The sequence below is a fragment of the Rhamphochromis longiceps genome, linkage group LG8, assembly GCF_057381845.1.
Source record: "Rhamphochromis longiceps isolate RC_006_pf linkage group LG8, R_longiceps_female_GT1.1, whole genome shotgun sequence".
NCBI lineage: Eukaryota > Metazoa > Chordata > Actinopteri > Cichliformes > Cichlidae > Rhamphochromis > Rhamphochromis longiceps.
The window spans coordinates 14,518,920-14,546,464 of NC_140564.1; the positions used below are offsets into that span (position 1 = coordinate 14,518,920).

At 43.0% G+C, this 27,545-nt stretch overlaps 1 protein-coding gene across 4 annotated transcripts; it reads left to right on the forward strand.

Moving 5' to 3' along the window:
* Positions 1-72: 72 nt before the first annotated feature.
* Positions 73-27,545, forward strand: mrtfba (myocardin related transcription factor Ba). 4 transcript variants are annotated; one of them, XM_085415887.1, is made up of 17 exons: positions 73-237; positions 9,011-9,092; positions 10,556-10,793; positions 16,592-16,657; positions 16,803-16,858; positions 16,958-17,033; positions 17,242-17,403; positions 17,513-17,676; positions 17,766-17,894; positions 18,430-18,677; positions 19,262-19,433; positions 20,491-21,498; positions 21,681-21,788; positions 21,891-22,040; positions 22,133-22,267; positions 22,442-22,502; positions 23,653-27,545. In XM_085415887.1, exons 3-17 carry the CDS (start codon positions 10,631-10,633, stop codon positions 24,144-24,146), a joined length of 3,192 nt encoding a protein of 1,063 aa, XP_085272013.1. In that variant the 5' UTR covers positions 73-237; positions 9,011-9,092; positions 10,556-10,630; the 3' UTR covers positions 24,147-27,545. The 4 variants fall into 4 exon arrangements, with proteins under 4 accessions (XP_085272013.1, XP_085272016.1, XP_085272017.1 ...); XM_085415890.1 differs by having other exon boundaries at positions 10,560-10,793; XM_085415888.1 differs by lacking the exon at positions 73-237 and adding an exon at positions 330-383.

Sequence of the window (27,545 nt, forward strand, 5' to 3'; positions counted from 1 at the left end):
AGGACCACCCTTCTCCTCCCCTGCCGACCTCTCCCGAGCTTCCTGTCCGACAACGTCATTACGTCACTCTGCATCCGAACCTAGACCAGTCGCAGCCATTTTAGTCCGCGAAATAAACTTCAATCTCAGAGCTAGACGAATAAAAAAACCCTGAATACTTAGCATAATTCCGTTGACGCAATTTGGATACCTCGTTGCAGACCACGGCTCGGATGGATTCGTCATCGTCATATTTCGGTAAGAGCACAAACCCGGGGCGGCGCTGTCTTGTTTTTAGCATGTTAGCCCATGTTAGCTGGAGCGAGCTAACTGGAGAAAATGTTAGGAGGTTGTTGTTGAGGAGCATTCATGATGTGCAGACCTAGACAGCAGAGCGTGGCTTGGTAAGGAAAGCATGGACAAGGCTCATTTGACTGTAACTTGATGTGTATTTATTCCCTTTCCTAGAAATGACAGTCATGAAAGCGCTTCATTATATTTTATGTTCGTCGCTGTCTGTAACTCACTCCCCTGTCAGATTTAAAGTAGTTATCCAGCCTTAGCTTAACCCACACCCACTCGCCTCTGCGATAACAGCCCAGCCGTCTCACTCAATAACACTCCCTCGGGAAAATCTATTATTGCTGCTTAAACAGACTAGCCTTTTGTGAGTATGGTGTTTGTGCAAGGTGTGTGTTTATTTCAGCCATTTCCTTCTAGCTAACTGCGGATACTGTCTGAATTGCAAGGCATGGCATACAGTGTGTTAGTGAGCCGACAGGCCAATTTCTCAAGTAATACTGTCGCAGTGTACTGAGTCTCCTGGCTTACTGAAACACCGGCATGTTCTCTTCCAGCCTTCCTAGTCTAATGAAGTGAAAAAACAAATAGAAGTAAAATAAAAATGTCTAGAGGTTGTGGTGCAGCAAATCCAAACAGCCTGTGTGTGAGTCATGCAGACTGGCAGGAAGCGTTTATTCAGAGGCGGCTCTGTCGAGTCAGCGTGTCACTGTAAAGTGTGAATTATTCACGTTATCTTAAACATTGTGCATATGGTTGCATGGGAACGGAAATATACGGAGGCTGTAGGTTATTTTTTCTGCCTTTTAGTGTAGGGTTAGTTTGCAACAGTACTGCGGTTTCCAGTATTGCGGTGCTTGTCATGCAAAATAGAACAGGCCAAAGAAGCAGCCCAATGCGCTGGGAAATTAGGGGCTTTTATAAATCCTCCGAGTCGCAGTTTTAATTTTGCTTAGGTGTCACCACACTGAAACTTTTAGTGTGGTTTACCTGGTCTGTTTGTACGGGTTCTTTCTTATTTCTCTTCTTTTTTTGAAGGGGATCTTTTGAGCAAAGTCCCCTAAGGCAGCCAGGAAGGAAACGACACCACATGCGTGTCTGTGGGAAACAAGAGCAGAGCAGCGACTGTGGCTGAATGAGGCAGGGTGATGACATAATTCCTGTCTTATCTTTGGTTAAAAGCAGACATTTTTGTCCTGCAAGACCTGGTCTATTGAAGGCTCAGAAATCTGCAGACTCAAACTGCTCAAAAGCGGCTCTCATGTACGCCCTACACATTGTTCTGTTGTTTGAGCTGAAGCTGAGCTGTGTTTCATACTGAAGAATAGCATGCTGTGACTTAAAAAAAAAAAAAAGAGTACTTGATTTTCTTTTTGTTGCTGTGCCATGCCAAACAGGCATGTCCTAAACAGGACTACATGACATGGCAGTTCATCAGGGGGGATGTTCAGTCTGTGCGTTTTTCTATGAAGACAGTGTGGACACTAGGTCTCAGAATTTCAGTTATCTCAGGCTGTTTAAGAGAATGGGTGTGTGTGGCTGCCTTATCACTGGGATTCTCTACAGGGCTATTTGTAAGGTGGCCCATGACCTTCTCTTCAGACATGTTTGCAACGGCTGTGGGTACATATCTCTGTGGCTGCAGCGATGCCTGCAAAGCTATTGTGATTGTAAACCACTTTCCATTGCTTTTAATATTGTATAAATTGTTTTATTGTTTTACCTCTAGAATCCTGCTCTCTGCTTAAGAAATGTTGTCCTTTTTTTTTTCTATATAGGCCTTTTTCTCTCAAGACAATCAAGACACTTTTCCCGGTAAAATGCCATAAATTATGTCACCTGTATGGCACGAGTGTAGCCTGTTTTTTTTTTTTTTTTTTTTTTATAAGGCAGTGAAAGAGAAAGAAGAGCCTAAGGCAGCAGGCACACCCACATTCTGTCATCAGCCTGGACACCTTTGTTGACTTGACTGATCTTCCTTTGTCACGCTGCAGATAATCGGACACAGATAAAACCTGAAGCCAGTGTTAGTTTAGTTAATCTTAAAATCCTCTGTGGCTCGTTTGGCTTTAGCTGAGAACACCGCACTGTGCTAACATCTCCAGTCAGCATTGATAATGTAGAGAAATGCCTCCGAATCACCATCTGAAATCTGTTTGACTTTTCAGAAGTCTCACCAGGAGGACGTTTATTTTTAGCTCTAGTTTAGCAAGCGCAATGATCTAAGGATGGCATAGTCATTCATAGTAGGGCTGGGCCATATTATACCGTTCACGGTAATACCGGTATAATGTTAGGCAACGATAGGAAAATGAAATATCGCGATAGAATATGAGTAAAACGCGCATGCGCAGTGCCTTTGTTTTCATACGCACATGGCCGATTGTTGAGTGAAACAGATGAACCAGAATTGGTTTGTAAAAATGGTGCAACTTCAGTGATGTGGAACTGGTTTGGTGTTTGTCCGTCAGATACACGACAAAGCACATTTTTTTGCAGAACATGCAAGCGGCCGTCGTTATTGTCGTATTTGTCGGACTAAGATGCTCTTAAATCTGGGAGTAATCTGGGTCCTAAACTCCGTATGCTTCAGGTCAAACGAACACTGCAGCATCACTGAGAGTTAAAAACTGTCTAAATTCTTTCATCTTTAATAAAACAATCAGCATTGCTGCTTTACCAGGTGTAATTATGAAGTTTAACTTCCAGGCATCCATGAAAACAGAATTTATTACATTTAACGGAGTTAGAAGTTAGCAGGAAGCTAGCGGAAGTTAGCTCGCTAGTTTCGCTAGTTACCTAAGCATGATATAGCATGTTCTGACTGAGAGATTTCTGAAAAAATTCAAACTTACAGCTCTGCTATCACTTCCAACATAAATGAAGACAGGAAACTAAACAGCAGTGACGTTTGTAGGGTTACTGAAGTTGGGCTAGTTGGTATATAATGATGTGCTACGTGATCGCTAGCGACACAGCTATATTAGCATAACATAAACAGTGAAGCTGGAGGACGAACACTAACACTTTTCCTAGAGCTGGGCGATATGAGATTTTTTCATATCACGATATGTTTTTTTCATTTCAGGCGATAACGATATCTATCACGATATAAGCCAAATAACTATATTTGTAAGATTTAAATGTGCCGTTGCTCACAAGTAAAATGTGAAATAATCAGCAGCTTGTTTTTATTTAAATATTTATTTCCCATAATAAGTTCAACAGGGTAGATGTACTTAAGGAACATGAGACTTTTTCAGATAAATAAAGGCAAATATTGCAAACTACACAAAAGGCAGCCGCTAAAGCGTTTAAGTTTCAAAATAGAACAAACGAAACAGACTAAATTGTCAATTCCACTTAGAAACAAAATATTAATTCTAAAAATAAATCTTAGTTTGTTTTACAGAAGAACAGACAAAACTGACTAACTTTTGTCAATATCAAATAAACTGAGAACTAAAAGGAAATTCTCAATCTCTCCTTATTGTATAGCTTAGCTTTTCAAACAGTTACTTTAGTCTGACAAAAGCCGAATGACGAATTGGCGCTTCCAGTCAGAGACTGAGGCTACGTCCACACGTACACGGGTATTTTTGAAAACTGAGATTTTCCGTTTTCGTTTTAAAAAATAATCCCGTCCACACATAAAGGCAGAAATGAAGGAAAACGCTGCTATGAACATGCCAAAGCAGCAGGTGGCGCTAGATTCCTAACCGTGCAGAAATGTTGGCCAATCAGAAGTCTAGAAGCCTCGGTGGGAAAAAGTAAACAAAGCTGGGGCATAGAAGCAGAACTGAGTCGTATGTGTGGACGGACAGTAACTGTGTGTATATGTAAGCATTTAAACACTGCAGAGAGTAGAAGTTAGGGCTGCTCGATTATGGCAAAAATGATAATCATGATTATTTTCACTGAAATTGAGATCACGATTATTTGACGATATTTATTTAACCCTTTAAGACCTACTATAGAACCAAGTCCACCAGAGCTTATATTTTTTTTTTTTACATGCTGTAGTGCCATTTGTGGGAGCATTTCAAGTTGCTATACATCAATACAACTGTTATAGCCCATATTTTAATAATATGTATGCATTAAGTCCATAGTAATTACATAAATTGCAAAAAAGTGCAATAAACTACAAAAAAAATTGAAAATCGCTTTTGTTTTGTTTACATATATTTCTACTTGGAGAAATTTAAGAGGTTTATCCCTCAAAACTTTAAATACAATAAAGTTGCAAAAAATAGTTTCCCACCACAGGAAATTTATTTTGAGTGTCTTCATAGTTTTATTTTGGAGATACAGCAATTTTTATATACTGCAGGAAAAACAAAAAACAATCCTATGATGCAAATTTGCAAAGAAAACAGCATGTGCATAATTTCACTGTGGGAAGTGTTACGAACAGCTGATAGGAACGGCGAAGCGTGTTTCTGGAATATTATGTTTTTGTTCCTGCAAGCGCTTTTTATGCAATTTTTGCAAAGCTATATGTGGAACGAAACCGTGACCGAGGACAAGCTGATGGCATCAGATGTAAGTACAACTCCTCCGGTTTCATATGCAAAACAAATTATTGCGCTAGCTTACGCGGTTCAGGTTCTACAGGGATTTAAAAATAGTTACGCAAAACGGAGCGTGCTGCTCTGACCGGCTTTAAAGGGTTAACAATGACTTTAAAAAAATAATATAAAATAGTGTGCAACACCACTGAAGTTTTTTTTTTTTTTTTTAAACTCTCTTTTCAACCAACGGCAGTCACTCTCCTCTCCAAATAACTTCTGCTTAGCTTTCCGAGCTTCCCTCGGGTCCTCTTAATCAGCGGTCTCCAACCTTTTTTGCGCCACGGACCGGTTTATGCCCGACAATATTTTCACGGACCGGCCTTTAAGGTGTCGCGGATAAATGAGGGAGGGGCTAATAATCGGCTCAGTCATTTTTAATGATCGTTGAAAGCCCAGATCGTAATCGTGATTAAAATTCGATTAATTGAGCAGCCCTAGTAGAAGTAACAGTAACAGTATTCATTTCACCGAAACAATAACGTGGCGCACAGTGTGACGCATGCACCAGTTTATTGTATTTCCAGACTTGCTTTCGGCACAATTTACAGTGCGCGCTACTCTGTTTTTTGTCAGACTTGAAATAGCCAAAATACCTTCACACTACGGAACTTCTATGGCTCTTCCGTTCGACAATCTCTCCGGCGTTGGAACCATCATCTGTTTTCTCTTCGGTCACGCTCATTTCCTCCATTATGCGCTGGCTCCATTACCCGCTGGCTGCTTCCCAAACAAACACGTGCGGCTTGGCACTTGCACTGTACGTAACAAGTCACGCGACGTGACGCTGCGGCTGTGATTGGTTCGGCTCTGCGCTACTGAATTTGGATCGGCTGACCCTTTTTTTTTTTTTTTTTTTTTTAAAGAGGACAAGAGCGGCGAGGTCTATCGCGATAGCTTAATTTCTCTATCGAGTAAAAGTTATATCGCGATACATATCGTTATCGTTCTATCGCCCAGCTCTAACTTTTCCACTTATAAAAGTTAACGTTAAGGTTCCTGATAGTTAGAGACAAATGCAATCGCATGTCCGGATGCTGTAAACGGACCAAACTTCAGTCAGGAGAACAACTGAGATAATCCATCCACAATACGAGGTTAGTCATTAATATACTGCAACAACATGGGAATAGAGCAGCTGCCAGAGAATTCAACATTAATGAATCAAAGGTACAGAAGTGGAGGAAGCAAGAAGAATGAGTTTAATAAAGTTTGATTTATCTGACTGCTTTGTTTCGCTTAATGTGCCTTATAATCCCGTGCACCTTATGGTCCGAAAAATGCGTACTGCACACTGCAGTTTAATGTTGCAAAGCACCTCTTTTTAACTTCAGTGGATATTATACATGGTTATGCTCAGGATATGTCAGCCCATTTCTACTGGAAATGCCTTTTGGTTAAACTTTCAGCAAGGAATTTGCATTTGCACTGTTACATTTTTATAAAGCTTTAATGTACATAAAAACCAGCTTCTTGTTTAAGTGAAAATAAATGGAAGGTTGTATTTTGCGCTAGTAACGTTGTGGAGTTGTATTTTGTCTCGCATCAATTATATCGTCAGTTATATCGTTATCGCAAATTTTCAAATATATATCGTGATAAATATTTTTGGCCATATCGCCCTGCTCTAATTCATAGGCTGTTATTTCCATGGTACCTCGGCTGAGCTCCAAATACTTTGAAAACCCCTTTCGCTGTCTTCATCCCTACCTATGCAAATACTTAAAGTTAACTTGACTGTGTTCGTCGTCATCGCCCTGTACAGGCATTTTTTTTTTTTTTAATTTTGTCGTTGAAAGGGAAATTCCTCAAAATAAGACATTGTAACAATAATTGTATCTGAACTGGTTTGAAATGGATGTTTGCACATGTGCGCCGCAGCCCTGAACGTTCGTAAATACTGCATAATGGTGCTGCGTGTGAGAAGAGAAAAATCTGATGCAGGCAAATCAACCATTAAATGGTCTTTGTCCAAAACAAATGCAAAGTTAAAGTACACGTGAGCACGGCAGTGGTAGTTGTTCGGTGAATTCCCGCCTGCTCATGTCTTACCCGGGCAGCTCCCTCCTGTACTTGTCTTGAGGTGACCATCTCGTGTTGTGCGCTACATATGAAGACGACAGCAGTCGGTGTGCTAACCCGGTTCTTGCATCATTGTTCAGAATTCCCGTGTGAAAAGTGTTTATCTTTTCAACCACTGCCATCTGTAAATATCAACGAGCCTAGCATTAACTCAAACTGATGTATTGTACATTCGTAGTCTGTACAGTGTTTGTGCAGGATCCAAAGAAGAGCTTTGAGTGTCCTTCAAGAAGCCTGGAGAACTGTTCCTGGAAAAAGAGAGTTCGGCCTGTGCAGTAGAACAAATATTGACTTTCAAGCTCACTGGAATTTTAAAAATAGTTTTAGCCTCCTATAATCTATTTCCATGTGTGTTTGCACACATTTCAATTTGTTACTGCACCCATTTCCCATTTTCCTATCATGATATAGAGAAGTGAGGCGTTGCTCAAGATCTTATTTTGCACATTACAGTAGAGAAAACTGGATGACAAATGTGTGCTGACAGGGAAGCGAAGGGTGTCCTTGTTTATGTGTTTGTGATTGCACCGAACAGTGGTCTGTGTCTGTAACACGCCCACGGGCAGAATCATAAACAGTAAAATATACATGCAGCTTCTGCATCTGGAAGGTGAAGCCAGTCGTGCGGCACATCTATTACCTGTGTGAATGAGTAGCGACCGCTCACTCGCTAATGTTAAGCACCCTTTTGTTTCTAGAGGTGTGTTTGTGCGCATTACCCTTTGATGAGGAATGTGTGGCTTGTTGCCTCGTGCCATTAAAAGAACAGAGGGCACAGCAACATGCTGCGCCTGCCGTCTGGATCTGTTCTTTGATTCTGCGAGGGGGACCACCGATGTTTATCCCACAAAACCTCTTCAGCTGCGACAGTTGTTGGGCCCTTCCTCTCTCTTTCACTTCCCCCTTTCTTGCACTCACTTGTTCGCTCAACATGTACTCGCACGTGTCACGGAGGTCTGGCTGCTGGAATGCTGCACTGCTGTTCTCTCCTGCCGTTCACTCTTGTGATACGAAATCCATCTAGCTTCATTTTTATAGTCTGACCGATGTGAGTTTTTGAAGTGAAGTTGTTGAACAGGCTAAAATATGCTAAACTGCATTTGTTACTGCTGTTAGGGAGGAACCCGCATCAACAAGATAACTGGCAATCTTACTGTAATGCACAAACGTGATGTGGCACACAGGTGCTTAAAGGTTGTTGTATTAAGATCTTGTCATACTGCTTAGCAGCCACACAGCAATAGGCTAAAATAACCAACTTTTAGCATTTATGCACGTAGAATACCTTTTTATAAAAGCTTCATTTTCACTGCACAAACACTCCATACAGAAGCATGGGTATGTACATGGGCATGCAGTATGAGAAATGTGGCACAAGGCCATTATCTTTCCAGAGTGTCAGTGAATTGATGCATGAGTCTTATCCTAATTAAGTTATCTACTTTGCACACATCTCAGAGAGGATTAAAAGCTTCTTTGTGTGGCTGATTGATTCCTTTTCTCTGCCTCATGCTGCAGTATGATGCTGCACTACAGCTGCAGTTTCTGTTGTCTTTGTATAGACGATCATAGTGTGCATGTTTTCCGTGCAACCTTTGAACGTGATTTTTCAGACCCAGATGAAGCTTTGAGTGTCGGCCGCATCCATTGCGGCATTTTGAAGTGGTGCTTACTACTTTTATTCGCCGCACCTTTTAAAGCAGCATCACAGTGGCACCATGTTTTGCAGATCGGATTTCTCATTAGGTTCAAGTAGTTGTTTCTCAGTGTGGTTTCTCTTGCCCCTCTATTATGTTAAACTCTGGTTTGGTGGTCTGAAAACACGCTAATATTCAGCCACCGCTTTTCAGAAATAAAGGAAAATAAAGCTTACTGCTTTTTTTTTTCTTCTTTAAATGTAACAGCCATTATGACTAGACAGAAACAGAAGAGACTTTTAGTGAAACAGGCTTAGCACTGAATGTGGTGTAGGATTATACACTGACTGTCCAGTGTCACTGAGTCATCTGAAAAAAAGGAAAACATGCTGCACTTGTGAGTTTCATTCTCATGATGTTTGTTTTTCTCTCTCCTTCCAGATTCGACTCAATGGCTTAGTGTGACTCTTCACAGCAACTAGCCAAGACTTCTTTCTCCGTCCCTTGTCTGCTGCTTCCTCAGGTAGGAATGGTCCCATCAACAGCTCATATACAGTTACCACCCAAGGCGATGGTTTTCTTTGCATCGGCGTCCCAGCTGTGTGCCAGCAAGCTAACAGACAAACTGCATTTGTTTTAACGTAGTGTGGGAACAAGCATCCATCCATCCATTTTTCTTGATCACTTCTCTATTTCAAGGCTGTTTTTGTTTACGTGGCAGTTTTTGCGTTTAAGTCTGGTCTTTTGGACAGACTGGAGGGATAACCGGTCCAGGAGTGTGTCGTCCATCCAGAGGATGAGACTCACTGGAAATGCACTGGAGTATGTCGCCCTGTTGCTTTTTGTTCCAAAGTACTTGGTAATTTAAATTGCAAACTTAAAAAAGTAGGCTTGTGTCTCTCTTTAGACGCATGCACCCTTCTTAGAAAATGTCTGACCTCTACAGTCACTGTGTGAAACACTGTTTCTGCAGTTTTACCACAGAAAGCCATTGAGGTTACACTGCTGAACTTCAAGGCCCGAATTGTCGCTGAACCAGGTTGTTTTAATAGCACATAATCATCATATAAGAGGCAGTGAGTGGTGATGGATTAGAAACCAAAGTTTTGGCGACTGGGGTGAATTTTGTAGTGGTTGCAGCAGTTAACATGGACCAACTGAGAATAAATGTCAAGTTAACTGGCAATGACTCCCCTGTTAGTACTTAATGCCAGATTAATGGAGCTGCAGACTCTTGATGTTGGTCTGTGAAACTGGCACAGATCTTAAAGGAAAACAGTGTAGTGGAGCGCTGCGAGAGCAGAGACTTATAAATGAAAACTGATTTCAAGTCCAAGCATTTGTTGCATGTCTTATGGTGCTGCAGACTCTGTGGTCTGTGTGATGCCTTTGACACTTGAGGGGAGAAAAGAAAGATGCAATAGGAACAGGGTGCTTCTCAGCCAAAAGCAGCACATCAGGATGGTTATTAAAGAGTGCTTAGGTCCAGGAATGGATAGATTTGGGTGCTGCTGGAGAGCGATAAATGGCTCAGACCGAGCAGACTGTTGGGACGCCATGGATACTAAACTGTTTGTGTTGCTCCCCGAAATGTTTCCGTTCCCTCCGTTTGAAACCACCACAACGACGTCATGCTCCGGATTATGAAGCCTGTCGGAACAGAGAGAACATTCATGCACAAATTGGCGTTGTTTCTCTTGAGCAGCGGTTTGAAGTGATTATTCAGTATAATAGCCAACCCAGCTGGCTTAATGAATAATTTGGGCTGCGACTGAGCTGTTCCAGATGGCTGAAATGAAATGCCACCCTTAGCATTTCACCAGTTGGGTGAAGCAGTCATACCAACAGGATGATGATGCTCGTTATTCTGAATTAGCGTTATTTTCGAGGAGCCCACAAAGTATCGTTGAGTGACGCATTCCTCCTGTTGAGGAAGGATTTTAACTGATACTCCTCTTTCTCTTCTTTCCTGTTGCTCTTACACAGGTAGCAGGGAGACATTACACACAGGGACGGTGATCCGTTGGTTGCCTCAGAGCCTCCCCAACCTCCTGAGGCAGGATGGAGCCCCAGGCTTCCCAGAGGCAGTTAGGAGCAGAGGGGGATTGCGAGATGTCAAATCTACTGGTGCCCAGTCCCCAGAGCGAGGCTGTGACCCATGAGATGGAGGAGCTGTCGCTGCAGCCCACACAGAGCCTGCCTCCGCTCAGTGAACGCAAAAATGGTGAGGATACACTGCTGCCACACAACCTCCACAGTTCATCTCTGTTGGCTTCCCACACTTCCTGTCTCTGCTGCAGCACAAACTGAGTGACATTATTTAAAAAGCAGTGAAAAACGGAGAAAAGTGATATGTGTAAATCCCTCTTTCTGTGTTATTCTCTAAGGTGTTAGAGAATAACAAGCATTATTATCAGCTACATGCATACAGATAAAACACAGACAAAATAGTTTCGTAGATAAAATCAGCAGAAACCGTGTAAACTGAAGATGCCAAATACTGTATTTGAAGATTGCATGCGTTGATAGCGCACACACTGTCCAATAATGTAAATACAAAGATGTGCAGTCACTAACTGCCACTCTATTAGCCAATCACGCTTCAGTCCTCAACTCCTGATTCCTCCACCAGCTCTGCTTCTAAATCCTCTCAGTGTCAGTGTTGTTTTGGCATCCACATGGGACTGAATATGACACTGATGGATGGCTATGCAAATACCAGGCTTTGGGAGCGGGTTCGGTTCACCGCCAGCTTCTAATCGTGGCTTAGACTGGCGTATGGAGACCAGTTAAGCCATTCAGTCCAGTCACTGCGGTATTGATCATGATTCCCAAGAAAATCTTAATTCGTCAGATGCAAGTCAACAAATGCTGCAGTGGGTTTTAATCAAAGCTGCTCCAGACTGGATTTAACACGTTCTGGGTGACTGTAGGATTTCGCAGGAGAAACGGCTTGACTGCGGAAAATTTCTGTGGAATGTCAACAGTAGTAGCACCCACTCATCATCTCGGCTTTTGTCATTTCCCCTCCAGTGAGAAAACATACCTCATACTTTCCACCCTCTGAGCCCTCCACAGCACTTTGCCAACCGCAGAGTCCCTCCTCTCATATTGGCTTTTATCATGCAGGTGTTAATCTGTCTGCCATCAGACGGCTCTGAGTCTTAAGCTGTGGCGAGCTCAGAGAGTCTGGAGGGAGAGGAGGAGAATTACAGCACCACTATCAGCAGGATGGAGTTTGGAGATTAAGGGTTTTGAGGTTGTTTTGACAAAGATTAGGAGTCTGAAAAGGAAGTAGCCTAAAAATTGAAGTTGGTAAGCAGAAGTTTATATGCAAACAAATAATAAGAATAAAACGAATCTCCACCAAGCTGTTGATTTTCTTTTTATGTTTGCGAATTGTGAGTTCTACCTATAATTAGCTTTGAGTAACTGACTTCTCTGAACAGGAAGTCCATCTCACTTGAGGTGTTTATTTTTGGAATTCGCGGTTTTAAGAAATGGACCAGAACGGGTGATAGACGCGTATCGCACGTGTTCTCTAGCCAAGTGTAGCGCTGGCTGATCTCTTGCAACTCACAAACTTTTCTGTCTCTGTTTGGATGTCACATGACAGGCTGACGTGCCTAAGCATGAGTAATACAGAAATGCACGACTGTTTCATGGCTGGATGGTCTGTCACGTGGGCAGCTCACAAGCCTCTCAGAAACAGGGTAACGGTGTGTTAATCAGTGTCAGATTTCAGGCCCTCTGCTGTGGAACCAGTTTGGATACAGGAAACAGACACCAGCTCTACTTTTTTTTGATAAAGCTTATAATTAGGCCTGTTTCGGGTGACTCTGAACCCTCCCTTAGTTGTTCTGAAAAAGGCCTGGGCTGCTGGGGACTTCCCATAATGCACTGAGTGTTTCTTCTCAAGTTACCTTTTCACACTCTGTGTTTATCAGTAGTTATTATTGATCTCCGGCTCTCTTCTAAGATGTGAAGTTTGTCCTGCCACCCTGTACAGGGTTTTGGTAGAAGAGATGGTGTGGACGTGTCTGACTGATTTTAATCGAGTATTTTATGAAATTATTGTTTATCAGACTGAGAGCAAGTAAAGAAATAAATACAGGCCACGTTTCCACAAATACAAATGACTTCTCTCTTTTAGGATCACATGTCGAAGCTTATATATAGATCATGTAAAATAGTTTGAAGCCCACAGGGAGGGAAACTTGTAAATAACTCATGAAAGAATGAAGTTACGTTGAAACCAAGCACACCATTGTTTTTCTTGTGACATTGCCAATAAGTTTGATGTGTCACATGACCCTCTTCCTATTGAAAAAAACAAAAGTTGTATCCAAGATGGCCGACTTCTAAACCACCCATCTTGAGGAGTTTGCCCCTCACATATACTAATGTGCCACAAACAGGACTTTAATATCACCAACCATTCCCATGTTATTACGGTGTATCCATATAAATGGCCCACCCTGTATAATCTTTATTTATGATGGGTTTCATTAGGATGTTATCATTACTCATTTAATACTGTCCAAATAAATACACAGCGGTGGTTAGGAGTGCTTTTGACAAACTGCTGAGCTCACCAGCAACACTTTCCATTTCAGCGTCATATTAAGCAGCTGTCAGGGTGTTTGCTAATGTGCGCCTCTGCCAGCGGCTGTGTAATCTCCCTACTGTTAAATTAATTAACAACTGTGAGCAATTAATTGTCTCAGGACAGCTCACACTAACTCAAAGACACTCCGAGCAGGCTGCACTGTTACACAGCCACAAAGGACCAAAGTGCTATACAGAATAATACACGAAAGACGTAAAACGAGAAGGACAATAGAACAAAAGTAAAATTAAAACATCTCACAAGGTGTCAAAGGTGGGTTTAAAAAACTATTGAGAGGAGGCCCGTCTAATGTGCAAAGGCAAATTGTTCCACATTTTAGGAGCTGCAGCCGGGAAGCAATCAGTATGCCTGATTCATACAGAATACTGGAACTTAGCAGAGACTCTGTGATAAAGACCTTATCTTTTACTCCACCCTGGTTGTCTCCACTTCCTCCGTACTCTGAAACACTTGCACTGTCCAGCATTCAAATATTTTAACAGTAACCATGCTGTTTTTTTCCTGTCTCATTTCTCCTTATCTCACAAGTTTGCTTTCAGTGTCTGATTGCTGCAGATTGTTATTAGGAAAACTTTAAAGAAGGGCTTAAAATCAAAAGGTGTCCTGAGTTGTAAACGTTTAAGTAGTTATCTTTTAATTTCTTTTAGTTTAGCAAATCTGAGCAGAGAGGCTGCACTGAAGGCGCAGGCAAAGCAAACGCTTTACAAAGGCAGTCAAACCTGCTGTGTCTCCAAAGTGTTTTTTCGTTAGTCTGCTTACACATAATCTCTAATATATATTGTGTGTGGTACTGGTACTGGTTTAACAACACTCATTTCTTTTACTTCCTTATTTCTGTGTGAGCGCATAAACGCCTCATTCATATCCACAGTTTCCCTTCACACTGCTGAGGTCACAGGTCATCGTGTGTTTGTCAGTCTGAGCGCCGTTTCCCAGAGGAATTCGGGGACGTTGTTTACTGGAAGTCTTAACTGAATCACCTTAAGCATACATGTCTCCACCGAAACCTGGCTCACAGTGTTTACAGAGCGCAGCAAGAGTCCACGTTACTGATTTTTTTTTTCTTTCTTTTTTTGAATCGGCAATTATTTCTGTAAATTTTTGACCGGAGCTGCGTTGCCTTTAATACCAGTTTCGTCTGTAAAATGGGCATCAGTTATGAAAGCGATTGGCGGTAAACAGATGGGAAAGACAAAATATTGGTGAGGCAGCTGTTTCCTGTTGTGTTGTAGGAGTTTGTATTTCACAGTAATTTTGACGTGTCCCTTCCTGTGAATACAGAAGTAACTGTACTTGTGCCCGGTGCTTAATCTGTGGGCATTTGCAACTCCCACTCAGTGTATACGTCCCTGTGTGACTGTCTCTTAATGAAATCCCATTAAAGCTGTGTGCTGGTGTTTCTGAGAGAAGCGGTTTCTGCTGAGCATGCAGTTGTTGCTGCCTTTTTACGTTCAGTGTCTTGCAGCGCTGAGTCAGCAACTGCTTTGAAACGCTAAGAAACAGTGCAGTCTGGTGTAGGGTTCCAACTAAACGTTATTTTTAAGACCGGCTAATCTGCAAATTTTCTTCAATTAGTCGACGATTATCTCAATAACTCTAATCTCTGCTCCCTTTGGGCAAACCTCCTGTTCCAGGCTCCACCTGCTGAAGTCTGCCCACCTGTGAAATCACCCTGTTGTCTCGACTCACAGCAAATTCAAATAATGACCCAGGAAACATGAATTTTAAAATAATCAGCTGTGTTTTTAACATTGCTCGATAAGACCGTCAGAATAAAAATGAAATGGCTAATATTTTTATTTAATACAAATTAAAGTCCTCATAGTATTTAAACAAAAAATAATGTGCAGATAGGAAAGTAAAAATGGCTGCTGCCCATAAGCTCAAATAAAGCTTCCAATTCAATCAAAAAGATTTTATTTTCTAGTCCAAAATAACAAGTTTCCAAAGTTTACAGATGATTAATTGGACGTGCTCTGGAGTGAGGCCTGCTCTTATCTTTGAGACGATGTTCCCAGCTGCTGATAACAATGCTCTCTGTCGTGACTTCAGCCATTTGAGAGGTGCAGATTCTTTTCGAGTGCCCCTGTTTAATGCTTTACTATCATATTTCACTCATTAGCTAACAAAACTGACTCGTGTTGGCTTAGCAAACATTCTGAGAAGCTTCCTACAGGTAAGCTAACATAAACATTACTGTACAAACAGCAGCATAAACGAGGTATCAACGCTGCGCGCTCTAAAACTGCGCCGTTCAGTGATGACATCACAGCCCCAGTATGCGGCATTTAAATGCTTGTAATGAAGCAGCATCAATGCTTTGCACTCTGCATTTAACTTTGTTTTCTGTGCTTTTACATGGGGGGGGGGGAAACCAAACTTTTATTTTTTATTTTTAACATTTTCTTCCATCCTCCTGTTTCGCGCTCCGTTCTTCTTCATTAGTGTTGAGTGCAGTCTTAGCAGGCGATATAGGTGATACTGCTCCTGTAGTGTATTGCAGTTACAAAAACACTTTTACGTCTTATGATGTGTCGACGATACAGACGAGGCAAACAAACTCATCTCAAATTGGTTTCAGTGAAAATGGGAGTAGAGGTGGAGGAGGGGTTAAAGGCTCTGTAGCATAAACATCCCACTGTGGGAGGACAAGCTCTTTGGATGGTCTTATTACTCCGTGGTCGAGAGGATTTGACTGGCTTTCAGCTTTTAAACAAAGGTGAATAAATGGTTGATAGAATATCTCTAAACACATGATGCCATTATTAATATTCCTGTCCATGATTTTTCATGTAGTTTAGAACATTTCAACAAAATAATGAAACAAAATGTTGTGTATTGAGTCGTGAGTGTCTTTGTCTGTGTGTCTTTGCTTAGCTAAGAGATAGCTGTGCTTTAGATCTTCACACTGCAGGCTGTCAGTGATGAGTTATGACAGGGCAATTTTTATTGCCTCCCATCCCTCAGCAGCGACTGTTACAGTCACGATTTGAGTCTTACCAGGCAGATTTGAGGAGTGAAGTAACAAAACAATAACAGGGTTTTAGGTTCAATCGCCTAAAACGGCAGAATTCTAATACCTGGGAGAGACTCGCCACGCTAGCGTGCACCTCTTTGTTTAACCCCGTTTGTAAAGATGTGATCAGCTGCAGAGCATTTAGCGTGAAAGTCTGCACAGTCATCCTAAACATGAAAATATACGTAACGTCAGCACGATGAGTACACTATGAGTTGCATTAGTGAGACATTTTTCTCGTCATCTTTTGGGTTTTCTGTGTTTGTCTTCCCTATTTTATTTCCTCGCTTTCGTAGTTCTCATTAAGCATCAAGCAAGGTTTCTCATCTTTTTCTCTACATAGCAGTTAAATTTGCTTTTCCATGTTTGCTTTCAGTGCTGCAGCTGAGACTCCAGCAGAGGCGAACCCGGGAGCAGCTGGTGGACCAGGGCATTATGCCACGTGAGTAACTGCAACAGCTGTTGTGGCGTGGGTGGGAAATAATAACAAAGTGGTACCCTGGTTCATACTGATAACTCAGGAGACATTTAAAAAAATTATGATAATAATTTGTGAATAAAGTAGATGAAAATGTTTTGTATTGCAGCTTTGAAGAGTCCGGCAGCTTTCCACGGGCAGATTCGCAGCTTGGAGAGAGCCCGGGTAAGTTTATGGGGAAAAAACTACATAAATGTAAACTTGAGTTGTTAGTAACAGTAAAATTTAAGTAATTAACTGATCTGTGTCTGCCTTCCTCTCCAGACTGAGAATTTTCTCAAACATAAGATCCGCAGTCGTCCAGAAAGAGCAGAGCTGGTCAGGATGCACATCCTGCAAGGTTCTAATAATTGCCTATTTCACAATGCACAAACTTCTTTTTTTTAACAATGCTTTAAGTATTGTTTCCTGTGGTGCTTTAAAGTGTTGAAATAGAAAGACTGATGTCATATTTAAGCAAGAAAGGATGTATTTTTAACTTGATGTTAGAGCATTTAGCTGATTTGATTTATGACTGATTGTATAACAATTTTTATTGTCGTCCCCAGAGACTGGAGCAGAACCTTCACTACAGGCCACTCAGATGAAACTGAAGAGAGCCCGACTAGCAGACAACCTCAACGAGAAGATCGCCCAGCGACCAGGCCCAATGGAGCTGGTGGAGAAAAACATTTTGCCGGTGGATTCCAGCGTTAAACAAGCCATCATCGGTGAGAACACATGATTTTAGTTTACGTTTAAATTCGTCGGTACAAAAAGATGTCTTTGTTTGATCCTTTGAATAATGATAAAAGATTTGTAATTTTTACTATCTTTCAGTGGGCCAGGTGAATTATCCAAAGGTTCTTGAGGAAGACAGCAACGACGCTTTGTCCCCGGAGCAACCGGCCAGCCAGGAGTCCCAGAGCTCTGCACCCTCACCGGTGGAGAGCAGAGCACCAGAGACGCCCTCTCCAGTAGCACTGCCCAGCACCATCCTGCAGGTCAGCTGGAGGCCCAGACTGTTGTTATTTAACGACAGTGACATTGGAGGTTTTAAGTGTGTCCCCCTCCACCCATTATTTCTTTGCAGCCCGTCCCAAAAACAGACTTCATGAAAGTAATCGCCACCAATGAGCCGCCTGCCAGCCACCCAGCTGTCACCCTCACTCATCCAGTCGCTACAGTTGTACCTCCAAAACCAGCCCCAACACTGGTGAAAGTAAGCACAACGCATCTGTTTCCATTTTCTGCTTTTCTAAGATAAGATAAGAGATAAGATAGAACTTTATTAATCCCTCGGGTGGGTTCCTCAGGGAAATTCGATTTCCAAAAAAAGCACAGCAACGACCGAAGTTACAGTTACAGAATTGTTATATATATATATACACACACACACACACACACACACATACACATATATATATATATATATATATATATATATATATATATATATATAAAAATACAGAAACAAATATAAATAAAATATACAAAGGGGATAAATAGGAATAAAAAATAAAAATACAAGTGAATTGCACATTTCAAGTATTGAGTCTATTGCACTGTTGACTATTTACAAAAAGTATTGCACAAGGTATTGTACAGTGAGGTGAAGAGGCACTACAGCTTAGTTGTTCCCCCCTCCTTTGTCCTCCTGTTTCCCCTCCCTCTCCCCTCCAGAGAGGAGGGGAGAGACTGTTGTTGAGTTTAACACATGTTAATACTTTTTCCCTCCACGTTTGCTTCCACCAAAGCAAAGTCAGCAGAAAGCTCCCTCAGAGAAGAGTCGCAGTAAGAAGGGCAAGGAGCCGAAGCCGAGGGTGAAAAAGCTTAAGTACCACCAGTATGTTCCCCCAGACCAGAAGCAGGAGGCCAGCGAAGCACCCATGGACTCCTCATACGCCCGGTTACTGCAGCAACAGCAGCTGTTTCTCCAGCTGCAGATCCTCAGCCAGCAGCAGCAGCATTACAACTACCAAACTATATTACCAGCACCGCTCAAGTACGTGTGCAAAGCAAATTACAAATACTAGCCCCGCCCCCCCCCCGTGTTAACATTGAAACCAGTGTTATTCTGCAGTTTTATTTCTACCTGTACTTCAGACGGGTTTCTTTCTATTTTTGTGTTTCTAAACTAGTTTGGCTTGCTTGACATTTGATTTTTAATTATGAAACAAAGCCAAATATTGTTGTTTTCAACAACACAGAGAGGCAGAGCGCCAATAACAGGCTTGTGCCTAATCATATTGATAACTAACAGGATGTTGATGAACCAGCTGCTGTTTTCGTGAAAGTCCTGGCAGCAGCGGTGTAGCAAAGCTGTCTTTGAAATCGCTGTTGGCCTGTGATTTGGTTGACTGGTGTTGTTAGTGAGGCAAGAGGAACAGGATGGATGGACTGTTTGAACCCATTTCCTCTCCTTGTTTTCTTCTTTCTGCCTTTCTTCTCTCTATAACAACACCGTCCCTCTCTCCCACCTCCACTTCCTCTTTTTTTGTTTCATATTCCTGTAATTCAGAAAGGATTTCCTTAAAAAAACAATCACCTCATCTTTGTTTGTCTTTTCCCCTCCTCCCTCTGCTGCAGACCTGTGGCAGAGGGTCAGAATAACGGTGGGAGTACACTGCCAACTTCTATTGTGGTGTCTTTGCCCACTGCACCTCCCCCTGCTGCTCTGCCTTCAGCAATGGCCCGGCCAAACAACTCGCTGTCCAACCGCAAACCCGGTGTCCTGCCTGCCAACCTGGAAGAGATGAAGGTATTTGTTCAAAATCACATTCCCAGGCACTTTGGAAATTTCTGTTTAACTGACCCAGAGAAAAATAACATAGACAAAAGTACTGGATGACTACTCCTTAATCTTTGAATTCTTTTTTTTTCAGTCCCATTGCTGCAGGTGTCACCTAGCTATGCATTTAGCCTTTATAGATGTTTGTGAAAAAACTGGGCCTTCTAAAGAACTGACTGAATTGAAGTGTTTTGCTATAATAAGATGCAACCCTGCAACAAGCCACAAAGTGTCAGACCATGTAAAGTTACAGAGCAGATGTAAAAGTCTGGCTTGTTTTTAACATCAGCACAAAAACGGTGCACCGTGAGCTTCCTGACACAGGTTTGCTTGGCAGCTCCTGTGGGTGCGATCTTTGTTGAATCGTTAAAAACTTAACATCATGTAAAGTTGCAGAGTGCCGATGCACAAAGTGTGTAAAGTTGTGCTCTGCTGACTCAGTAACTACAGCGTTCCAAACATTAACATCAGCACAAAAACTGTACACTGCAGTTTCACAGCTCCTGTAGGTGTCCGTGCCACAGTACTTACGTCTGTAGGAAAGACTCTGTGCTGAAGTGTGGTATTTGCTTTATTACAGTGTTATTAGAGAAGATTAATGGCACTATGTTGCCTGCGCACTAAATCAGAAACTCCAACCTGAAGCAGCGTGTCTTCGCACAAAGCCTGAAAACTGCAGCACGTATGAAGTCAGGCGTTTGTGGCTGGTATTTGTTGGTTTTATGATGGCTCATCATGAGTCATACAAGATATGATGTGCTTTAGACGTGCTGTTTGGTGGATTGTTGTCCCTTTAAGCACAGCCAACATGTTTCCACATTTTTCCGCGTCTTAATGCAAAGCCAACCATCTGCTGTCTCCAGCTACAAATTTAACAAACACACATAAATTATGTTAATCTTTTTTTCTCTTCTAATTCTTGGCAATAAAATGAGCACATTTCCAAAGAGAGTGAACTGCTCCTGTAAAAATAGACTACTAAAGTCTAAAATCTGATGCTGACGTGATCCTCCTTTTGTCTTCCCAGGTGGCCGAGCTGAAACTAGAGCTGAAGCTTCGTGGCCTCCCAGTGTCGGGAACAAAGACGGATCTGATAGAAAGACTGAAGCCTTTCCAGGACAATCCCAGCACCACTGCTGCTGCCAGCATCCCCACTCCTGCCACTACTACCCTATCTGCCATCCCCATGGAGGTTACCACAACTACCACACCTGCTGTAGTCCCAGTCCAGCAGGTGGCTCCAGAGAGCATGAGCTCTACGCCGCCTGTCTCACCTGTTCCTTTTGATCTCTCCGCCCTCCAGCAGGATGTAGGGATGTCTGAAATTCAAATGCTGACCTCGTTAGGGCCACAGTCCTCACAGTCTTTCAAAGTCCCAGAGGAAAAGGACAGAAGGCTCCACGAGAAGGAGCGGCAGATAGAAGAGCTGATGAGGAAGCTGGAGCAGGAGCAGAAGCTGGTGGAGGTGCTGAAGATGCAACTGGAAGTGGAGAAGAGAGGTCAGGGTGACTCTGCCTCTATGTCCCCCAAGATCGCTCCAGGAGCTGCTGTGAACTCTGTTCCTCCTGTCCTCAACTCTAACCTGGTGAAAGTCGAAGGTGCAGTCCTGTCAAATTGTTCATCGACTGCTGCTATCCCAAGCTCAATCCTGGGTTCACAGGCACTCTCAGCACCCGTGGCAGGAGTGGTGAAGTTGGAGGATGTGACCGTTTCTTCTGGCAAGCCGCTGCAGACCCAAACCAAGCTCATCACACAAATCCAGGCCCCAGGTCAGCCTCAAGTAACCAGCAGCCCACAGCTCCTCTCGCAGTCCCAGAAAAGTCCCAAACTCCGAGCCCAGCCACAGTCCCAGCCCACACCCCCCAGCCTGCAGCAGTTCTTCATCAGCCACTCGGGTGGTGTTTCCCAGGTGTTGGGTCAGCCTCGGACTTTGTTGACAGCAACTGGCCAAGCTGGAACACAGATCCTCCTTCCAGTGTCACTGCCCAACAACGCTGCTGCAATCCAGCTGCCAAGCACCACCGTCAGCCTGCAGGTGAGTGAGCCAGTGGCGTAGCATGGCAGAGGGTGTCACAGAGTAAGTGCGTGTTGATCTACTATAAACTCATCTTGGCATTATTAATGATAATCTTAATATAAAACCTAGAAAGAACCATCTCGACTCATCCTCTGTAAAGTTGAGGTCTTAAGGTCTCGCATGTCTTTCCTCTGCACTAGCCTGTTCTCCAGGCCACAGTCTCAAACCCAGGCCTGGTCCATTCCTCAGTCCCTCAGCTGCAGACCACCAAGGTGGAGATGGCACCCAGCCAGCAGCCGCTGCTACAAGTGAGTCACGTCTCATTAGTAGTTCCAGTTAGCTCTACACAAAAGCCTCAAAGACCTGTGATGCACAGAGGTCTGATGTCAGACTCTCTCATGTCTTGGCAGACTCTGACTATGTGCAATAACACTGCTGGCTTGGAGAACCAGAGTAGACCTGAGATGAATCCCCAGTGCTTTTTGAGAAGCTCCCCAGAGAATAAGCTCTCTCCACGAGCATCACCCAACCATCAAATCTCCAACGGGCCCCTCAATAAGGTGTCTGTCAGGAATTCAGCATTTTTCTGAACTTAACTCTTCAGATCTTCACATATTTCTCTGATTTGATCTTTTCTCTGTCATCTTTGCAGCCTTCCTCTCCTCAGCCCACCTTCATCTTCCAGCCCACCTCCCTGGTTCCCCAGCCTCCTAAGACCAGAGAGCCTCCCCGCTATGAGGAGGCCATCAAACAGAGCCGCAGTCTTCACATCAACAACGTTTCACAGGTTAGATGAAAACAAGCCACAGCTGACACACACACTACTGAAACTGATGTGTGCAGAGTACAGAGAAGCATAAAAAACGTAGGCGTATACTTCCAGTTTTTCCAGCCTTGAGCAGCTTTTTCGTTTTTGGTTACAAAGCGTCGAGTCTCTTAACGTCCTTAAATGTCTTTTCAGGTTCCCACAGCAACCAGCCAGCAAATGGACGACCTGTTTGACATCCTTATAGAGAGCGGAGGTAAGTTGGTGCACACTGACGGTGCAAAGAAAAACGTTCTGTTCAGTGTGAAGAAGTTTAAAAAGCCCCAAGTGTCAGAGAAACGGTGAATAAGCTGCTGTGTGGGCAGATTCGAGCTGATTGTGGCTGATCTGATATCAGCCTTTTGGATATTATGTATAACAGAGACCACGTACCGTGTAAACTGCAGACTGCCAAAAGGGGTTACTTTTACTCAAGTAATTTGGAAATGTGAATTTGACTTTTTCTGCATTGATGAGTCATAAAATGCTCCGATCGTCCTCACACTGCCGACTAATAAAAAGCGAGAGACTCTGAATTCACCATGACAGGGACTTCTATAAAAGCTTCTAGGAGTTGTTTTTAAGGTTAATGAGACGAGATTAGAAGGGACCTTCGTGGAGGCTTTCCTCCTTTAAAAATAAACCTCCTCAATAAATTAGAGATGCACATCCCTAAAAACCCACTTCACAAAGCACCACTGCTATTCTGCTTGTGAGTGACACACAATCTTGAAAGAAGTGAAGAAGAACCTAAAGAGAGCACTAACGCAGCCACACCCACCTCCATAACTTCTCTGAAATCTTTGTTGGCGTGTCCAACTAAAAACTCTGTACAAGTGTTCAAAGCTGACAACTCCAGAACAAAGTTGTGTGACATGTGAGAGTCACATGTTACTCTTTTAACTGTGAAGCGCTCGTTTTCAGAGGGGCAAAGGCTCGGTGCTGCTTTGCTACATGAGTGTGTGGATGCCTTGTGAGCATTAAAGGAACAAATCATTTAAAACTGTAATTTGAGGGAGAGGATCAGGGAAAGAGTCTGTATCCTGAAGCTTAGGAGAGATTGACTGATGCAATAAGACGATAACTTAAAGCACACGAGCTGATCAATGATCAAAGAAGGAAACTCATCCTTTGAAATGGCTGTTTTTTTTTTTTCCAGCAAGTTATTGACCCATAAGTAAGCCTCATAATTGGCTTAAAGGATGTGATTTATTTCTACAGCCTGAACTCTTTTTAAAAACCGATACGATCTAAGATCACTTTATAAATGAGTTCTTTTTTTAGATCCACTGTGGACAAACTAACATGTTTAAATATGTCAGTTTTTAATCTGCATCCTTATTTGATCTTTGTTTTCCCGCCTGCAGAAATCACTCCATTTATCCATCAGAACTCACCGGTGTCTCACCCCAAGACTCTCCCTGTCACAGCCAGCATCACCACCCTTCCAGTCAACACCGTCCTGTCCAGACCGCCCCCGCAGGTCCAGGTAGCCCCTCCTTCCATGCTTGTGAACCCGTGCTTGCCCGGTCTATCGTCCCTGGCCACAGACAATCAGCTGGAAGCCTTTCTAGAGGGGACGCTGGCCGAGACGCCGTCTGCGTCAGACCCTCGCACGCAGGGCCTGATGGAGGAGCTGCAGGCCCAGCTCATGGACCAGCAGCCCTTCTCACCCATGGACACGTCAGAGCTGTCTTTCTGCGATTCCTCCTCGTCCTCACTCAACATGGGCCTGTCAGACCCGGCCCTGGACAACATGGAGTGGCTGGACCTCACCATGCCGCCGGGTCCTGGCGGGATGCTGACACCACTGGGGATCCCAACGGACTTCCTGGATACACATGACCTGCACTGGGACTGATGGAGGCTTTGATGATGAAGATGGAGAAGTGTGAAAGATGGATGGATGGATGAAGGGAAAGCTTCAGAGATTTTAAATAAAAAAAGAATAGTAATAATAATACATAAAAGGAGAAAACATGGCCTTTAAGTGCCATACCACTCTTACCAGTACATCCATACCATCTGTAATATTCCCACTACTCTAGAGGAAGAGAGGCTGATCCGAGCAGAACTACAAGCAGGAGTTTGCACAGCTTTAGGAGAGAGTCCCGTAACGGCTCGGCGGCCTGGAAAGCGTCCGCCGAAAGGTGACTGCGGTCACGCTGCGCTGCAATAAAGGGATTTTTAATCAGAATAGACTTTTTAGTGTCTGATGTCATGATTTTAGCAATCATAAACAGAGCCAAGGAGACAGAGCCAAATGCTAAATGGAAGAACAGACTGTTTGTAAATAGTTTAAACCACACTAAGAAAACTGAGCTGAGGGGATCATTTCTAGTAGAGGAAAACGGCATCTGTTTTACTCATCGTGATAGATCAACGTGTCAGACAGTTCCTGAAGGTCTGATATGAATTACACTCGTGAGTGCTGTCACATGCTAGGTTAGAAAAGCTGGTGATTACAACATGACTGGAGGCTCAGACTAAAGTAAAAGGAGACTCGAGTCTCTATAACGACGCACCCAATGCTAAGCCCGGGGTTATACACTCAGCTAGCTGCCAGACTGAGGTGTGAAGGAATGTCTGAATGAAGTCGAGCCTCTGTTCGCACTGGTCCGTGATTTGTTTGTAACAGATGTGACTGTTTTCTCCTGACCTATCGTTGACTCCCATCAGTCAAGCTGATCAACCAATGACTCTAAAGAACAACACGACGACGAGAGGAGGCGGCGGCGGCTCCTCCCGTCGACGTGAGAGCTATGCACTAAAGAGGCGCACAAATCTGACGACGCACCTCGCTGACCTCAGAACAAGGAAATGTGAACACTGCATATCCAAGGCGATCGTCACGACTGTGACATAAGATCACGTTGCCACTGGCTGCGCAGATACTGCAGTTGTCCAAGTCGCGAATTGTGAATGTACTTTTAAAAAGTGGGACTTAACTCTAAAAAAAAGTTGGCAGCTTTTTTTTTTCCTTCTTCTTCTGATTAGCGAAACAGGAAAGGGAACAAGTATCAATTTGCAGACACACATCTGTAATAGGTGTGCTGCCAGTTATCGGAAGATGTCTTTGAGCTTTAAATCTGGGTGTCCCGCAGTATGCCTGCACTTTGTGTGTGTGAGACAGGAGAGGAAATTGCTCTAGTTTTTAAAAAAGAGATGGGTTGCTTTGGTTCACAAGCCTTTTCAATACGGGATCGACTGCTCATTGGAGGAATCGGAATACTCTAAAATCATACTCCGCTGGTTTAAGGGCGATACATCAGCTGCTGTGGCTTGTAGACAAAGTCAGTTTCCGGGCAGTGTGTGAGAGAAGCATGCCCCTCTGTGTGTGTGTGTGTGAGACTGTGTTTGTTTGTCTTTGTCTTTCCGTCTCTTGCATGTACAGCCGTGTCTCCGTGTGCATGATCGTACTCGTGTTTAGTCTATGGCTGCTTCAAACTCTGCTGCCGCCCTGAAGTTGTCTAAAGGAATTTGCAAAACATCTCCCAACTCCAATCATTTGCAACCTGCTTTGAATATTCCAAATTTGTCTCTTTGTAAGGCTCCCGATGACTGTTTTACTGTTTTTTTTTCTTGTATCTGTGTCGTTCATTCGGAGTAAAGTTTTTAAAAAAAGAGAAACGTAGACACCTTTACAGTGTGATGCACAGCAGGAAGTAGTCAGTGAAGGCTGCCTTTTAATTGAAGGCATCAAAGTTCACTCACCTGAATATTAATTCTTTGTATTTGTTTATGTTTTTGGGACAGATGCAGTGTAACTGTGTGGGACTTTTTTATATTTTAAGACTTTTTTTAATGTTCTTTTTATATCAGTCAGTGAAATCACGTTTACATTTTAACCACTTTATCCTGTTATTATGGTCGCAGGCAGTAGAGGGCGATGTTTCACTTCTCTTGTGGCTTCACGGCACATCTTCAACAGCAGCTGTTGATACTTCAGGGTAACAGAAACAGGGAAAAAAACCTAGCAAATTAGGCAAAAATGTTTAGATTTCTTCTTTTTTTTGCCTGTAAAAGCAGTGATGTGGAGGCCCGAGCGGACTCTCTTCCTGCTGCGGTCCCACATTGTATCACCTGATCAGGCCAGGACTCGCAGATGTGCTCGGATCCCAAACGAAAAGCGAAACGCCAAATGCTGCACACACTTCCTTCTCAGCTTCTGCTGCGTCGTCTTTCAGCTTGTTTTAACAAACTCTCGTCAATCCCACGCTCCTTCAGAGACGAGCTCGTATTCTCGTTTACCTCTGCTTCGTGGAGCGCACTGCGACGAGTAAAACGTACGGTGAAAGTCACTGGCTGATTCATGTTCAACGCGTTTTTCCTCCTTCTGATTGTCAGCGTTAAAGGCTGTCACGTTCGATACGTTGTTGCCAAAAAGGCAGTGAAACATTATATTTCTCACTCTCATTTTTTTATCTTTTGTATCTCTTTTCTCTTTGTAGAATTAAAGTAAAAGATTCAACATTTAATCTTGTTTTATGTGTATATTTTTGTTTTTCTAAGACAAAATCTTTCATATCAGATAAACATAAATCTCTTTGCTGGAGTAAATCCACACGTTTGTGATGCGACGCAACTCCCAGCTCGCTATTGTGGCTGCTGACTGGCCCAGGCAAGGACAGCTAAAAGCAATAATAGCTGCTCTCCCTCGACATATGCTGTACTGTGTGTCAGATCCTGCCTTGATTTTATTCGTGTAAGAGCCTTTACTACAGAGTAATACAGTTCAGACGCACTTCATTACCCGCGAGGGGGAGGGAGGGGTGTGTGTCAGGATTGAAATAACTCATTTTTCTCGTGGAAGAATTCCTGCAGGTTTTCTGAACATTGCTGTTTGCTTGTTAGACTTCAGCTGCCTGCTCCTGCTCTCTTTATTCACCTGCACTGTTTATCATCCTGTGAACACTGTATATTTGTTGGTGGAACAAAGCTCTGTGGAGGATATTTAATTTACAAATGAGGCACTGAGAGGCTCCATCCTCAATCGCAGATTGACGCTGAAAGGTTAAAAACTAAGGCTTCGCATTGTTAGTAGTTCCAGTCCCCTCTCTTTATCGCCGCCTCCCATGCCATGCCTCTTGTTGTTTGTAACGCCATATGTTTTGCACATTGTGTACATATTTATATAGATGTAATGCATATTTTTATACATGTGTAACATCCATGGGCTCTCTATTTTGTAAATACTCAAAAAGATGTATATAAGTACTGTATGCTTTTGTGTCAATAAAGATTTGGTGTACTGTGAAAA

Bases quoted from the DNA above. Each gene is read 5' to 3' on its own strand.
- mrtfba (XM_085415887.1), top strand. From the start codon at position 10,631: ATGGAGCCCCAGGCTTCCCAGAGGCAGTTAGGAGCAGAGGGGGATTGC. The intron at 16,859-16,957 runs GTAAGTTTATGG...CTTCCTCTCCAG, and splicing joins GCAGCTTGGAGAGAGCCCGG to ACTGAGAATTTTCTCAAACA. The intron at 17,677-17,765 runs GTCAGCTGGAGG...ATTTCTTTGCAG, and splicing joins TGCCCAGCACCATCCTGCAG to CCCGTCCCAAAAACAGACTT.